At 39.3% G+C, this 17753-nt stretch overlaps 1 protein-coding gene across 3 annotated transcripts in view; it reads left to right on the top strand.

The window, feature by feature from the left end:
• Positions 1-6622: 6622 nt before the first annotated feature.
• LOC103698521 (serine/threonine-protein kinase TOR) overlaps positions 6623-17753 on the top strand; it is a 60115-nt gene continuing 48984 nt past the window's right edge. For 2 of the 3 annotated variants that reach the window (XM_039127048.1, XM_039127047.1), the window contains exons 1-10: positions 6623-6941; positions 9365-9703; positions 9778-9852; positions 10401-10573; positions 12098-12196; positions 13309-13468; positions 13652-13795; positions 13884-14053; positions 14155-14359; positions 14443-14640. In XM_039127048.1, the coding sequence (XP_038982976.1) occupies positions 6870-6941; positions 9365-9703; positions 9778-9852; positions 10401-10573; positions 12098-12196; positions 13309-13468; positions 13652-13795; positions 13884-14053; positions 14155-14359; positions 14443-14640 (1635 nt within the window). In that variant the 5' untranslated portion in view covers positions 6623-6869. The remainder of the gene's footprint in view (positions 6942-9364; positions 9704-9777; positions 9853-10400; positions 10574-12097; positions 12197-13308; positions 13469-13651; positions 13796-13883; positions 14054-14154; positions 14360-14442; positions 14641-17753) is intronic. The other variant, XM_039127046.1, reaches the window with a different exon arrangement.

A 17753-nucleotide genomic window follows, 5' to 3' on the forward strand; every position in this document is an offset into this window, starting at 1 on the left:
CTACAGGACGAATCAAACGTCATCACCGTATCTTTCTGCTACTGCTTGACGCCCCTGCCCCGTGTGGCGTGGTGGTCCCACTCTGTCTGCCAATTGAAATGCGATGTGAAAGTTGACAGGGCGACAAGAAGACCACGTTGTTGCCGTATCGCAGTCAAAAGATTCTTGCGCCAAAGGCCATCTCGGTCTTTCGTGCGCGGACGAGCAACCAATCATGCTTTAAGGGGCGTGATAATGCGCGATCGGACGCGATTACTCGCGAATGCATTGTTGCATTGGGATATTATTTAGATACCTTAATTCTCTATCCAAAATCTTTTCAGAGATTAATCAATATGTAACTAAATACACGTCCGTACTAGATCTTCGCATATTTTTTCCGTTCAAGCTCTAACGTATTCATCGGATTAAGAGTTCAAATCCAATCAAATTTAATCACAAGCACCACGATCGGCTCATGATCAGCCTCCGTGAATTCATGCTACAATGTTTCCTAATCCACTTAGGCTATGGACCGAGTTTTCTCTGATATCACTATTACAAATCTCCATTGTCACCATCGTTGCCGCCAGCTAATTTCCTTCCCCTAGTAGCTAGCAGATTGAAGAGCAAGAAAGCGATGCAAAAAAAAAAAAAAGAAAAGAAAAGCAAGATAGCCATTGAGAAGGATAGCATTAGCAAAATTGCTTCACAGGAGTCCAAGGTTGAAAGAAGGATAGGGATATCAATAGCAAACATCGATTCAAAAACGAAAATAATTCAGAGGGTTTGGAGGCAACACGTTCGAATAGTAGTTCTCATCAATTTAGCGCTTTAGAGTCTATTATTTAGTATTTTTTTATTGGTGTACATTAGCTTCCACCATATTAGTAGCTGAAAATGCTTTAATCTTATGCTAATTTTTTTCGATTCTCGTGCATCAATGTTTACAGATGTAGGAGAGCTTCCATTCTCAAAATCATAGCTAAAATGGTTTCTTCCATCGATAACTTCTATGAAAGGTGGAGGGCCTTTTAGTTATTTTCTATTTTTTACCGAGCTACATCAAAAAATAAGTCATCATATCTTATCGAGATATTTATAAAAATTTAAGGTTAAAGCGTTTTTTGCCCGAACTGGAAAAGGTATTTCTCCTTATTACTAGTCTATTTATATTATATAAAAACAAAATGCATATATGTCAAAGACTTCAGTTAACGACAAAACCCAAAGGGGAGATTTGTCACCAAAGAGACAATTGAATGATTCAATAATATCCTTTAGTATGAACTGGAAAACGTATCTCTCCTTGCCACTAGTCTATTTATATTATATAAAAACAAAGTACACATATGTCAAAGTCTTCAGTTAACGACAAAACTCAAGAGGGTGATTTCTCCCCAAAGAGAATTGAATGGTCCAATAATATCCTTTAGTTTCAATAAATAAGTGCCCTTTACCACACACAGACACGTACCCAAAAAATTCGGGTATCCCATCGGCCTCACACTCCTAGGACCCTGTTGTGGTTCAAACCTAGCCCGATGGTGACCACGCCGGAAGAGTCAAAAAAAAGTCGTCTGAGTGTAGAGAAAGAAGCCCGCGATCAACAATATATCTGCATAAAGCCTCATCAGTATTTTCGAGGAGAGCCCTCCGACGATTTAGTTAGAATAGAGTCTAGTTGGTCCAGCCAAAAAGTTTCTTAAGAGTTTACCTGTTAGGATTCTTTATAGTCCCGGTAAGAGCGCTTAGGTGGCGGAGGTATGGTCCGTTCCCATCATGAGTAGAAGTGGTGCGCAGCCAAAGCTCGCTTGTGGCGTGCGGTGGAGTCCGTTCTTGGGAATGGTAAGGCATTGACAGTCGTAGTAGGGTATGGTTGGTTTCCGTCATGAGTGGGAGTGGCGCACAGCCAGAACTTACTTGTGGCGCATGGTAGAGTCCGTTCTTGGGAATGGTAAGGCGTTGACAGCCATAGCAAGATATGGCCGGAGTAGCATGGCGCTGTCCTTGGCTGTCGTGGGCCGGCAAGCGAAGCATAGCGTAGTGGCGTCGCAATGTACGCCACGTAAGAGGGTGTAGGCACGCACATGCTTGTGGCTGTTGGCAAGGCCGAGCTTGTCGAGAGATCACATCAGGCATTTGGCGAGGTCGGCTAGACGAGTGCTAAGGCCAGCCTAGTATCCCGAATTTCGAGATGTACTCAGTGGAGGGCTCCGAGCTCAAGGATCAAGGTGTATTACTGGAGAAGGCGCTCCGAGCTCAAGGGTCAGGGTGTATTACTGGAGAAGGCACCCCGAACTCGATCGGGGCGAGTTGGCGAATACAGGAGGCTCCCCGAACTTGGTCGGCAAGTCAGCGAATATTTGAGGTTGAAAGAGCTTTCGGCGGAGTCCGAGGTCGGGCAGATTTTGAGCCGAACCGAGGACACGTCTGGTCAGTGTTGGTGTCTAGTGGGCCGAAATTGAATTGCTCTTTTGTTGTGGGCTGGACGATCTATTTTGCCCCCCATAAGACCCAACGTCTAGAAGATCAGCTATCTCCTCTTTTGTTCTCCTTCCGTTTAACCCACGCCTCTCTCTCTCTCTCTCGCGTAAGCATATGGTCAGGCTCTAGCAAAAAACATACGGTCGGGCAAGACAAACCAATAAGGATGAGGGAGCAGAGTTCCATATTACAGTTATTATGACAGTGATCGCCATACTTTAGTTCAGATGGTGCCCCTTTTTGCCTTCCAAGCAAGAAGTTGGAGGTTTGAATCCGCGCGACAGTACCTCCATTTGAAATCCCAATTTGTCCAATGGAGCACGAAAAAAATTGGGTGACTACCATCCATTGCTTAGAGACATCCGAATTATAGTCTGTGGTGGGTTGGTTTTGTAGGCAAAGCGTATAGTTAGAGAGGCTAACAAAGCTGTGGATTCGATAGCCTTTCATTCAGCCAACCACTCCGTAGATATTTTTTGGATGGAAAAAACGGAGTTACCTGGTTTACTTAAGAACTTGTTATTTTTCATTTTTTTTTTTTCCGATGTATCCATATATGTACTGTATGATACACCCACTTTTAAAAAAAAACTAATTAATAAATGTCCAATTCCATAAGCGGTGGATCGGGTAGGATGGGCTTAGGTAAAATTGCAGTAGGGTAGTCATGATGGTTTTAGAGGCCTCCCACCATAGTAAGAACAATGCATGCATGGAGTCATGTTGTGCCCTTCTATGTACTCATATAATAAATTACAAATATTTCCTCTTATATTTTATAACGGTGGCCTTTAAATTAACATTATAGTTTATGAATAATCAAGTTGTTGGAAAACTGGGCTACCTTTCTGTACATTATTATTAATTTTTATTTTTAACTAATAAAAGGTATTGTTTATGTGATAGATATTGACAATAGTAGCAATGCTTTACTCCTCACTCAGCAACTCGCTTCCATGTGGTAGTATTGAATTGGTGCAATATGGCCAAGTATAGTCTTGGTTATCTTGCCATGGAGGAGGATAAGATTTGAAAACCATTGGACCATTTGATGGTTTGATGCGGTATTCATTATTTGATTATGCTGAAAGATAAATGAAAACTTATCATATCTTATTCATAATTCTATTTTCGACGCTGCGTCAAACTATCAAATGGTCCTATCCACCCTACTTTGCTCCTTTGGGTATTTTGAGTACCATAGGCTAGAAAGTGAAGCTTCCACTAAAGATGCCAATTGACCATGCTAGTAAAGTAAAATCTTTCATTATTATAACCAGTGACCTCAGCTTAAATCCAATCTCCACTAGGTATTGGAGTCCATTGCAATGGAACAACAGGTGTTAGAACTTTCAAAGAGTAGCTATTTGACTTATATGATTAACACCAGCAACTACCTCCGCCGTAAAGAACAACCGAGGAAGGGGGAATATTTATTTTTCTGGGTAGAGTACAAAATTGGACGAAACCAATCCCGGAGAAGCAATACAATCTCTTACTCCAAACACAAAAGTTATCGCAATTATTATTTATGGGTAGCTAAAATATCCACATTAGTGGGTTAATTTTGAGTCATTGGCTCAAAAAAACCGAAGTTACCTGATTTGCTAAAACTAAGCAAGGTATGAGTTGGTTTATCAGAAACATGTTTCCAGTGTAGTTTATTCTAATATCAAGAACATGGATAAAATTATATATATATATATGAAGATTCATTCAAAGGTTCTTGTTTTGATCAATCAAACAATTCATAGATTATTTTAGATATGCTAGGTCTCCTAAACATTCCTGTTCCATTTTCTCTTGTAAATTTTTTTATATGTCATCTATCTCATACTTCTTGATAGGCTCCAACCATGTTATCATTGTGAATCTACATAAATATTAATTTAAGGTATCATTAATTTATCACATGAGATATTTTTGTCCTATCTTATACCATAACAATTCACCAGGTTAGGCTTAATTGAAAATTATAAGGCCGAACCCCACCCAAACCAATGAATTAGGTAGCTCCCAAATGAATTAGGTGAGTTTGAGTTAATATTTAGCTAAAGATGATTTAGGCCCAATTTGAGCTTCGACGGGCCATTCGCATAGCATGATGTCTTAATTTTATGCATCGCAATTCTTTTTTCCTCCAATCTTCTATAATTTCTAGTATGCTATGACCATTCTAGTGATCCATGGTGGTTCAGATGCGTGGATAACACCTTTGAAATACAAAAATTGATGCAGCTAATGTTTTAGATATATCATATGGTCTCCTAGATTTTGCTTCCAATATGTCACTATTTGACGGAGATTAGAGTTGTGGACGAGCTCAAGCTTGTTTCCCTCTTTGGCCTTCTTGACAACTTGATATTAGATATTCTATGTCCGCCCAATGAGCTGCACATTCTTGTATCTCTTTCCAGATTTTTAGACATGGCTTGCTTCCTTGTTGAGTGCCCCAATTAGCACCTTTCTCATGCCATTTGCATGCCTGTTGTGATTTTCCCCCCCTTTTTCTTTTTTATTTTTAGAATGGATGGCCAAATTTGTCATGGTACAATTTCTTTGAGCTCCCAAGGTATTGGGGAGTTAGCATCACAGAAGCAATCTATGGAGTATCGACCACTGAGCAACATGAGCATCAATTCAATTCGTAGCTACATTGATCTAAGGATGCACAAATATAGCCAGGAATTATTCAAGTGGTGTGGATATTTTGCAAATATCAAGAGACAGTGGGCGGGCATTACAATGTTACGAGGGGTACTTAGAGATCCAACAATGATGGTAGATGAGTCTCCCTAAAGCTATATTTCATAGGCTTGAAGATGGTGTCAGTGAAGACCATTCCTTCCCAAGCTGCTCAAAGCTCAACCAATGAGAACTTTATTAGAATTATTGCAAATAATGAGAATCCACTAGACGTCTTTTTAAAGTATAGAGCCATCAAAATTAAATTCCAATGGATAGAGATTCTCGAGTGAAATGAAATATCTTTTCTTTTTTCTTCTTTTTCTTTTCTTTTTTATTTTTATGCCGGGGGTGGGGGGGTGGGGAGAGTTTATATGGTAGCATTTCTGGAGTCATAATTGCTTAAAATGCGAGGAAAACATGCCTTATTTTCATACTTGAAAAATTACGCATGTACAGCTAACTTTTCATTGAATCTAGATTTGCTGCTTCTTTTTTTTTTTTCTTTCTTTCTAATCACATTGTTGATTGGTTTTTCTTTCTAACCACAAATTTTCTTCTTGGAAAGATAGACATCCAGAGAGAGGGGGAGAGAGACTGTGAGAGAAGAGCCTACAAATTTAATAGTTTCTCTTGATCATATTTGTGCACTAGAGTCATTCCCTTCGAGTTTATTGTTGATGAATAATTGAAAAAATGCAAGAATATATTGAATTAGTTTGCTCATTTGTTTCTCAAGCAATGTGGCATGTGGGGATTGTTTCATCAAAAATGAGTTTGCTAAATATAACACACTCTTCATTACATTTTTCTTCTAACAATAAAGTGGATTGGCTTTACTAGCAAACGAAAATTTCAAGGCCCTATTAGAGGTAAACGATGAACAAACCACACCGAGATTCATGTACAGTATTTTTAAAAAATATGTCAGTTATTCAACAAAGCCATCACGCATCTCAGGCTAACTCGATTCACATCAAAGGTCTTAATGCTTGAAACGATAACTAGATTAGTTGTTGGTTGCTGCTGATGTGGCTTGAAGAGGCTGGTGCAATTTATCAGGATTCATGGATTTTTCTCTGTGATATTTTTTTTTTATTTTGCACAAGATAAAAGCAATATCATAGAAGAGCTAGTAGACGATTCAGGCTCTTCATTGCATTTCTTCCTCCTTGATGATAAAACGTGATGCTTTGCCCGCCAAATATCTGCCGAGTTCTCTTGCCGTGGAAGGAATCCCCCGAAGCAAGGCGCAGAACTCCCTATCATTACTCGTGCCATGGGCTCGGCAGACCAAGCCGATATTCCGTTGTCCGGGGGGAGCGTGCACCGCACCGCCTGACCCAATGTCGGCAAACCGACGAACGCCCAAATCAATACACCTCATAACCGTAAGATATTAATCCTACGGCTACCATCCCGGCTCCACATCGTTCGCCAAGCACTGGATCCCCAGCAGGTACATTAAGATGCCCACCGGCCTCCTTTGGAGCCCCCATCTCCCCCCACCCCTCTTTCGTTCTCCTTCGGGAGGAGACGCTCCGCTCTTCTTCAAACGGGGGAGAAACGCTGCTCTCGCCGCGATGGTATCCACCCTCTCCTCCTCCTCCTCCTCCTCCTCTAAACCCTCTCTCGATGTCGCTCCACGCCTCGTGATCTCCGGGCCGACACTCCTCTCCTCTCTCTTCCAGGCATCGGACTAGAAGCTTCCGGACCCGATGAAGGCGCAGAAGCTGGCGCTCAGCATCTCCGTCGGGGAGAGCGGAGATCTCCTCTCCCGAATCGCCAAGGTGGTTCGCTCTCCTTTGATCGTTCTTGGAATACACAGTAGGAGTTTGTACACGTTGTCTCGTTTCTTTCCGTGGATTTGGATTTCTTGATGCGTTTTGATCAATTTCAATGCGGGCGGCGGTGGGGTTGTGAATCTTTGATTTCTTGGGAGTGTAGATGGCTCGCGTAGTCTGGGGTTTGGTCTGTAGGACGGTCTTTAGGGTTTACGGTTCGATGATTGGAGCTCGAAATTCATCCTTTCTAACTTTCTCGTTTTCAGTTCTTGGAGAAGCCGGGGTTCCTAACTTTTTCGTTTTCAGTTCTTGGAGAAGCCGTGGTTCTTGATCTTTTCTTTCTGTGATGTATAGGTCGCACCATCATCTCCGCGTTCGAGGGAAAGGGAAAAAAAGGAAACAGAGAGATTTTTTTTTTTGGAAAAAATTCGTAGAGTTTTCAATGTCAGCCGAGCTACCCTCTCTTTCCCTCACCTCTATACTATCTGATATTTCTTTGAATCTAACAGGACTCGGTACCTGTTATCACTCGGTTTTTGCTGTAGAAACAGCTTCTTTTTTGGATTTCGTGACTAATTCCAATGTGGCCATGGTGTTTGCGAATCATTGATGATTGCTTGTGAGCGCTGATTGCTCGTATACTTGTGGTTTAGCATTTGAGATGATTGTTAGGGTTTATAGTGTAATGACCCGAGCTCAAATTTCAGACCTAAACTTCTTGTTTATGGAGGAGGCACACTTTTTTTGTTGTGTCGGGATTTGCAGTTCTCGGAGTAGCTGGGATTATCGATCCTTTCTTTCTGCATTATAGGCTATGCCACCATGTCTGCATGCGAGTGGAAAAATAAAAGAAAAAAAAACAGAGCTCTGATCTCCGCATGTCTAAGTTAGTTAGGCTGCTTATCTTTATGTTACAGATGCTAGCGTTCTTTGGGTGTAGAAGGCATGATAACAATGCCTTTGGATAGCTTCTTTTGGATAATTTATTGCTGAAGTTAGGTTCTACTGTTGAGATACTAGAGCTTAAGGAGAGGAACCTACCATGTGTTGAAAAGCACCAGTTCTTTCAGGCGAATTGACAGCTGGCATTAAATGCTGCTGGTTTTGCTAATTGTCGGTTTTATTAATGGTATGCGGCATGAGATTTAAATTCTAAATTTGGTTTCCGTCAAGACTATGATCTGGAAATAAGTTAACTCTAAGTCATATGCATGAAGTGGTATACATGAAAAGCGAGCAATCCTTTTCTGAAGATTTGATATCTCATCAAAAAAAATCTTTTATCCAGATATTGTATCCGAATGAAACAAAATGAAGGGGCAAAACAGATATTTAGTTATTAATTTTGGTTATACTCTGACTAACATTTTGAGTTGAATGGAGTGTCTGTATTACTAATGACATAATTTTGAAGGTTTTCCATATTGCTCGAAGAAAGCCTAGGATGTAAGCCAATTCATATATCCAGGAAGGGAAATGAACCTGATCTTTATAGAAGTTGAGAAATAAGAACCCATAAAACCCAGAAAAGGAATCCTTCATAGGAGAGATATGATAATAAGTCAGCAATTGATGAATCAAAACTGGAGGACTCTTAGAAATATCAACTGGATATGACATCCATATAAGACCATGTAAATGCTTCTTTACTGATTCAGGGTATTCTTAATTGGGAACTATTCTACTGTTTTTACTTGCCATTTACTCTGTCTCATACTTGAGTATCTCTCATTGTTGTAATATCTTATTTTTCTTCATATATGCTTTGTTTTTTTAACTATTGTCACGATCTTATCAGATTATCTAAATCCTAAAATCTTGCATCAGTTTCTTGTTATTTGGTCAGAACTAGCCAAAACTTCTATGGTAAGCACCAGATTAATCAAAGCATCTGGGTTACAGATACCAAACTGAGAATCATCGCTGATCTGAACTTGAATTCTTAATATATGCTAGTATTTCTAGTCTTTTAATGGAACATATTTTTGTCGTAGGGAGTAGATGCAGCATTTGACATGACTAAATGGCAGTAAAATCATAAAGCTAATTTTAAGTGTGGACAAAATAACCAATTAGGTTTGATTGTGCTATAGTTCAAGCATCACTGGAGTTTAATTTGCACGTAGCTTCATTATTCTGAGTACTAGTGATGTATTCTGCTTTCAAACTCTAGATTGTTCATTGATCTTGCTGATAGGTGTAATGTATTTTTTGGAATACTTTTTTTTCAGAATATTCAAATGTGTTGACATTTCCAGTGTTTCTTAGAACCATGTTTTAAAAATGTTGATCTAGTGATGGCATAAAATAGCTAATATCTATGATGGTGTAAAACTCACTATCTTCACTCAATTAATTTGACATATCTATCACTTGATTTCACTTTAGAGTTTTTATTTTTCACTTCTAATTTCTCCAATTCTGTGCAGGATGGTAGTGTCTCTGCTTTAAAGAAGCATGTTGAAGAGGAAGCTCGTGAGCTTACTGGTGAAGCTTTTTCTCGTTTCATGGATCAGCTGTATGATCGAATATCTGCTCTTCTAGAAAGCAATGATGTTTCAGAAAATCTGGGGGCCCTACGAGCCATAGATGAATTAATTGATATACCCTTGGGGGAAAGTGCATTCAAGGTTTCAAAATTTTCAAGCTATTTGCGGACTACTTTTGAGGTAAAGCGTGATCGTGAGATCTTAATTCTTGCGAGTAGGGTACTAGGTCATCTGGCCAGAGCTGGAGGTGCAATGACGGCTGACGAAGTAGAGCGGCAGGTCAGTTTCTTCTTTCTTCAGATTCCTGAGTGTCACCTTAGCTGAGCTTTATGAGATTTTCTCATCCTTTTCAGATAAAAACTGCTTTGGAATGGCTCCTTAGGGAAAGAATAGAGTACCGTCTTTTTGCAGCTGTCCTTATTCTGAAAGTAAGTCCAAATTTTTCCCCACTAATATTATTTATTTCTGGAATTGTCGTTTTGCCAGGTTGCTGAACAGTTTTTTGTTGTATTGATATTTTATCTGATTTTTTTCTTCTATTGTTTTCTTGGGTTTGTGGAATTTAGTGTATACATTTTCTTATATGAAATTTCTGCCTCATGGAGTTCATTGTCTTTGTGTGCCAACATTCTGTTTATTATGCTTAAAATGTATAATTGTTCAATTTGATATCTGAAATTGGCTTTGCAATTGCAAATTTAGGGAAAAGGGAATACCGTTCTTTGGCAAAGCATCAATTGTTAATGATCACCCATTTCTAGTCAAAAAGTTTATCCCTGATAAATTTCTTGCAGGGATTCTCACCAAAGTTTCAGTTTTCTTCTTCACTCACAAAATACTTTTTGATGTTCATCCTATCCATCTGAAATTTTAAGTTTGTAGGATTAAAATGAAGTCAATACCCCACATATTATCTGGTTTTGAGACATATGATGTGCTTAATGTGATATTGAACACCTTCTCTTCTTTCTTATAGGAAATGGCTGAAAATGCATCTACTGTTTTCAATGTTCATGTACCCGAATTTGTGGATGCCATATGGGTTGCATTGAGGGACCCCACATTGGATGTTAGGGAGCGGGCTGTGGAAGCTCTGCGGGCTTGCCTTTGTGTCATTGAGAAGCGCGAGACACGTTGGCGGGTGCAATGGTAAGTTTACTACGTTTTACCATGTAAGGTTATGGCTTTATTTAGCACTCTATCAACATGACATTGTACTTAAAATTCTGTTATTTCATTGTTATTGATGATTCTTCTCACTGCAATGGAGGGAAGATAGTGCAAGGTGTATTATATGTGCTGCTTTGTCTTTCCTGTAATTTCACTTTCTATGGTTGGTTGCCGTGACAGATATGCGTAATGTTAGACTGTTAGTAATCTGCAAGCTAGATGGGACGATGGTGCATAGTGCAATGTGTATTATATGTGCTGCTTTGTCTTTCCTGTAATTTCACTTTCTATGGTTGGTTGCTGTGACAGATATGCGTAATGTTAGACTTTAGTTATCTGCAAGCTAGATGCGAAGATGGTGCATAGGCCATTATCACAACTGTCCTTATGAAGGCATATTTGATCTGCATGGCGAAGTCGTCATACCGTCGGTCCATTGGCATGAAACCCTTTAATACATGTTGTGTCTCCTTGAAGTAGCGTCTAAAACTCAGTCATAGGCATGAATTTGTTGCTTCTCCTTGCATATGGTATATTTGTGATGAGGGCACAACCCTATGAGCTTGCTGATATGATTATGTTTCAGTTCTGTGCCCCGGCACATATGATTGCATATGAATGTGCAAGGTTGATTTCTATGCAATATTTCAAATCTCATAGTACACTCCCATACTGATCATCTACCAGTACAGTGTGAGATGCATTATGCCCCTTGTATCTGCTCATGGTTCACCAAACAGGAAAGTACCCCTATTTCGATTTGGTAGAAGATATGGGGTCGATATGGTATGATATGGTCAAGATCTGAAACTATTTTATGTCTCTGTACAACTGTCTTCTCATGCTTGCTATTTCACACTCAGCCAACAAGCCTTTTCCACATCTTTATAGGTTCATGCCATGGATTAATCATTTTTCAAGCTTAACTCTTCTTATTGTTTTGTTTTCAACCTGAGGCCAACCTGCTTGAGCTGTGTCCAATTCCGATGAAGGAACCTAGAAGGCCAGCTGGCAGGTAGAAAAATTTAATGAGTTGGCTTGATGGTTAAGTTGGTATTGCTATTCCGGTCTCTTGTATTTGTTTTACTCCCCACTGACAAGTTTTTTCTATATCTTTTTGGATTTGCTTTATGTCATTGACAAATAAGCAGTTGATGGGTAGAAATACTACTTAAATAAGTAGTTTGAGCTCATGCAACCAAGGAAATCCTCCAAGATTAGAGCTAAGAGTCTGGAGGAAGAAAAGCCTAGGTTCAATTATGGGAATGGCATTTCTTTTTAGGAACCAATTAATAGAAACCAAACTAAAAGTACAATGCCAAGCCATTTGTTGATACAGTATGGACCCCTGAGGTTTATTCCCTTGCTTTCCTTTCCTACCATTTATTGTTCATTGTAATGTTTAAGGTCAGAACTTTTTCTCACTTTACTGATTTTTATATATTTTTATCAAACTTATGCTTCTCTTTGATGTGTTTACTTATATTCTCTAACTATCATCAGGTATTACCGTATGTGTGAAGCTGCACAAGTGGGACTTGGTAAAAATGCTTCTGTACATAGTATACATGGCTCATTACTAGCGGTTGGAGAACTATTGAGGTACCTTGGGTTTTCGTCAAGCTTACTATATTTATGTTCACTGGGCTAGTTTTTGCTTGTTGCCTTCTGACCTATATTGAAACCTTGTTGTTTGCTTTGGAGCATTTGTAATGACGATGATAGCTTTGAATATTGTAGATTGGGCGATGCAGTATGTGAGAGTTGTGGCCATTCCTATCTATTGCATTATGGTTTTTTAGCCTGTATTTTTAACCTAAAACACATTGTTGAAGTAGCTTCATATGTTGCGACATACACATTTATTAAATTACATTATGGATAAGTGGATTATTTGGATTGCGATATTTGATTAATTATTTCAGCAAAACAACTTTGGCATGTTGTTGGCCATGCAAGCAAAACTTAGTACTTTCATAGAAAGAGAGAATTCTGGATTTCAGTGGTGCAAAGCTAAAATGTTCTTCGTATGAGGTCCTCTTGCTGTTTTCTGCCTTTGATGGCAGATTCGGTGATGAGGAAAAAGAATTTTTCAATCCACGAGTCCCTCAAAATATGCAGGCCTTAATTACACAGTTATTCTTCAAGATTCTTGTTACTGAATTTTGCCAGGATGACTATATATGCTAATAAAAGGTATACTGTCTGATCAATAGTATGACGATTGACCATCCATTACTTCATGATGTCAGTACCGGGTCAGTCTGGATTTGCCCTTCGGAGATGTCTCATGTGTCTGTGTTCTCAATTTGGCACACATTAGCATGGATTCTTAGCTGGCTCTTTGCCTTTGCAACCTCAAGCATCAAAAGGTTTGGAAGGCTCTGCAACATGCAAATTGGTGCAAAACAAGGAAATGAAGGAAAAATGTTTTCTACAAGTGTTTCTACGCTGGAATGGAGTACTGGTGTATGGTTCCATGAGGACACTTGGTTTAGAATCTGAGCTATCTTGTTTGAGGCACCTAGGCACAGGATATCATTTTGCTGGTGCTTCTTTTGTGCTTTTCTTCTTCCTCTTTTTGTTTAGGTGGTGAAATCTTTGCAAAAATTTCTCATTTTTTCTTTGATGACTATTTTCCACTTTGTTTTAAGAAAATATATATTCCTTATTCAAATTATATGAAGCTTACTGACCTTTTGTTTCCCCTTCAGGAACACAGGTGAGTTTATGATGTCTAGGTATAGGGAGGTGGCCGATATTGTTCTCAAATACCTTGAGCACCGTGATCGGCTTGTTCGTCTCAGCATAACATCATTGCTTCCACGTATTGCTCACTTTTTGCGTGATCGTTTTGTGACAAACTATTTAAAGGTTCATATATCTTCTTTTAGCCTTGTGTTGACAATTGCTGGAGTTGCTGGGCTAGCATTTTTCTTGCATGAATAGTCTTTTATTTGATATATACTGACTGCTTTTGAGTTTGATAGTTTGTTGACAGAAAAGTGTTGATTTTGCAATTTGTATTGAGTTCTTTTCCTGAATTTACTTGCACAGATTTGCATGGATCATATCCTAGCAGTTTTGCGCAATCCAGCTGAACGTGCTAGTGGGTTTATTGCACTGGGGGAAATGGCTGGAGCTTTGGATGGTGAACTTATCCCTTATTTGCCCACAGTAACTGTACACTTGCGCGATGCAGTAAGTTATCAACATATGTTTCAACATATTTGCAATGATTGTAGGTGTTGCAACTGCTCAAGTATTTGTATAATTCATAATTTCACAGATTGCTCCTCGTAGAGGGAGACCATCAGTTGAGGCCTTGGCTTGTGTGGGAAGTTTTGCAAAAGCCATGGGTCCCGCTATGGAACCTCATGTCCGTGGTCTATTGGATTCAATGTTTTCTGGTGGTCTCTCTCGTACCCTGGTAGAAGCCCTTGAGCAAATAACTGTTAGGTATGTTTGTCTGGTATATTCTCTACTTCTATACCTGATTTCTGTTTTGTAGTTCTGAATTCATGTAATATATTCATCTAATATTTTTGCATCTGTTGCAGCATTCCATCTCTACTACTTAGCATTCAAGAACGCTTGCTGGGTTGTATTTCCATAGCACTCTCCAAAACCCCATACCAACAGGCAAAGCTAGGTGCTGCAGCCGTTCGCACAAATTTGACTAACAATGCTCAGCAATTTCAAGACATTAGTGGTTCAGCTCTCGTGCAACTTGCTTTGCAAACCCTAGCCCATTTCAATTTTAAGGTTGGCTTCCGTGACTTGTAGCTCGTCCATAAAGTAAAACACGCATACTTTTCAGTGAAAGCTGAAATTTACTTGTACTTCAGGGCCATGAGCTTCTGCAATTTGCTAGAGAATCTGTTGTTGTTTATCTAGAGGATGAGGATGGTACCACTCGAAGAGATGCTGCCATATGCTGTTGCAGATTAGTAGCAAACTCCTTTGCTGGAATACCTGGTCCACAGTTTACGTCAAGTAGATCGAATAGAATTGGTGCAACAAAGCGACGTCGCCTTGTGGAGGAGGTTTGTCTTGCTGCACATTTACATGCTTATTCTTATTTAGAAGTTTTATGCGATTCTACATTTGTCTTATCCTTCTTTAGGCAGCTATGTGAGTTGAATAATTGTTTTCCCCAGATACTATAGATAATTGATCTATCCAGATACTAGTAATTAACTCAAGGTTTGCTGACTGGTATCAGAGGGCATACCGGTTGGTGACCGGTTTGGCATGGTACGTGCCGTTCCGGGGCTTACCAAAATAGGGAGAGCTGGAGAGAGAGGGGGAGAGGGAGAAGGAGAAAGAGGAAAAGATGGAGAGAGGGAGGGAGAAAGGGAGAGAGAGAGAGAGGGAGAGGGAGGGAGGGAGAGAGGGGCTCGGATCCGGTGAGAGAGAGGGGGAGAGAGGGAAGAGAGAGCGACTTACCTGGGTCGTACGGTGTTGTCGTGGACCAGCAAGGGCGAAGGGCTTCGGTTAGGGTTTCGACATGGCGAAGAGGGCGAGCGAAGGTGGAGAGGGTGAGCAAAGAGGGCGATCGGGCGATTCAGGCCTTTTTATATGCCGAACCAAAGGTAATGCTTGAACCGTGCCGGTAACCGGCCAGTCCGGTTAGGTACGCCTTGAACTGGCTGGTCCGGCACGGTTCAACGATCCATGTTATTAATCTTTTTCTGTTTAAGTGGTGCCTCACCGCTTTGAGACTGTAATGCAAAAAATAAAAAAAGTATGGAAAAAGAGTGTTTTAATAACTACCATTCGAACCTTATGCTAGACAACCATTTACATATTCTGCAGCCTTGAAGCAACTTCTCTTTATAGTTAATAAATAGTTAAATGACCCTTTTTCTTTAATTGGCATATAATATGACATTTCATTTTATTTTATTGGTAAAATGTGAAAAACCATTTATACTCAGTTTAGGTCCTAAAGCTTCTTTTTTTTTTAAAGTTTTGACCAGGTCAAATAAGTTTTGGTTTGAATTTTGGAGTTTCAGCTGAAAAATAATAACAGAATCAGAAAATTATAAATTTTAGTATTATATGGAATGGGGATATTTCCCAATTTTATTCCAAATTTATCCCTTCAATATCAGAACACTCTTTAAGGCCCTACTCCTTTCTTTGATCTTAGAATTCTCTTACTATCCTAAATCCTTTTAGTCCTTGGATTCTTCCTGATATGCACATGAATCAATCCTACCCCTCTCCCTCTCCCTCTCCCTCTCCCTCTCCCAATTCCCTCCAAACATTAGGCAGAGAAAAGACACCAACCCTCATGCGCTCAGCTTTTCCAATCTGGGTGGGTACCTAAGTTGTTCACATCCCATGATTAATGTGTGACCTGGATACTCGCGTCTTGCTCTAAAAATCCATGTCACGTACGTATCCGACTTGGGTATGTATTAGATACTGGTATACTTATGAAGTTCCTTGGTAGCCACTAGCCACTATTAGAGATTGCAAAAACATTGAACTCTTTTACCAATAACCTTAATACCCTATTTTGATGTTAGGAGTGAGTATTTGTTCTTTTTAGAGATGAGTTAAGGATACAAGCAAGGTAGGTTGAGCCGATACCCGTACTGGTCAGCTACTGGTATGGTATTAGTTCGGTACCGTACCGACACTCGGTATGGCTGGGTATGCTGATTTTTGGCGCACATTTGTTTTTGTTTTTTTCAAGTTTTTTTGTTGTTTAATGATGTTTATGAAGATTTTTAGTGATTTAAACATTATTTTGATGTTTTTTGAGGTGTTTTGATTTTCTTTAAGATGTTGCATCTTTTTTTCATGCTTTTTGTTTCTAAAATGAGTATAATTTCAATGATAAATGTAATTAAAGTACGTCAATCATTATATTCATAAAGAATATCAATAAAATATTGAATAAAAAATCAATTTGAATACATACTGACATAGAAAATCTCGTGGAGTGGCAATATTTTTCATAGATGTCGAGGTCGTCTTCATATACAGGAGGCTCAACCCAATTCTTAATCCATATGGCCCCTCGCTCCTATAAGCTCGTCGGGCTGCCATAAGGTATGTAGCCTAGATAGTTTCAGTACGTATTATGGGTGACGATGTTGCTCCGAGAGGAGTCATCTACTCGATACTGTGGCTGTGGTGATACAGTGACTCCTTCCATAGTGACACCGTCACCCATAGCATGTATAGGGACTATCTAGTTTACGTACCTTTATGGTGGATAGAGAATTGGGTTGAGTCTCCTCCATACGAAGTTGACTCCGACATCTACAAGAGATATCAGCATTCCATGAGATTTTAGATGTAGGTATGCATTTAAATTGACTTTATATTCTATATTTTATTGATTTTCTTTATAAATATAATGATTTATGTACTTTAATTATATTTATCATAGAAAGTATAGTTATTTTATGAACAAAAAGCATGAAAAAAGAAACAACACATTAAAGAACATCAAAACACCTCAAAAAACATCAAATTAATGTTTAAATCATCCAAAATCTTCATAAAACATTATTTAACATAAAAAATAAAAAATAAAGAATAAAAACAACTGCATGCCGGTTTGAATTGGGCTGCGTAGTCGTACTGAGTGTCGGTACGGTGCCGTACCATATCAGTAGCTGACCAGTATGGGTTCCGGTACGGGTTTAGCTTACCTTGTTCAAAGGTGTAAATATATAGTTTAGTTGAAATCATATTGTATCTAATGTATCTTTGTATCTACCTTTCTCCCTTTTGCTGAGTTAGACACTTGAAAATGCATCTGAATCCGACTCTCATATCCATGTTCATGCAGCATTGCAAAGTTGTGCTGATTTTCACTCTCTAATCCTGCAAAACTGAAGGACTTGCTTGGATTTGTCCACATGAACTTGCCCTCTAGTCCACCTTCTAGTCCATCTATTCACATTAATCCTTCAACTTCGATGAACTTAGTTCTTACATCTTATCTCATCTATCCAAAATCATTTGCATTTAGTTGCACTAATTGGCTAGGTGAACATAGTCTTTCTGAGTAGGAGAAGGGTAGGTTAAGACACACTTTGGACAGATGCAAGGTGAGCCCTAGATAGCACATTGAGAGGTGTGAACTATGTGTTTGTGATTTCCTATTTGTGTGGGTCACATGTGACCGCTTATA

Source organism: Phoenix dactylifera, chromosome 6 (assembly GCF_009389715.1).
Source record: "Phoenix dactylifera cultivar Barhee BC4 chromosome 6, palm_55x_up_171113_PBpolish2nd_filt_p, whole genome shotgun sequence".
NCBI lineage: Eukaryota > Viridiplantae > Streptophyta > Magnoliopsida > Arecales > Arecaceae > Phoenix > Phoenix dactylifera.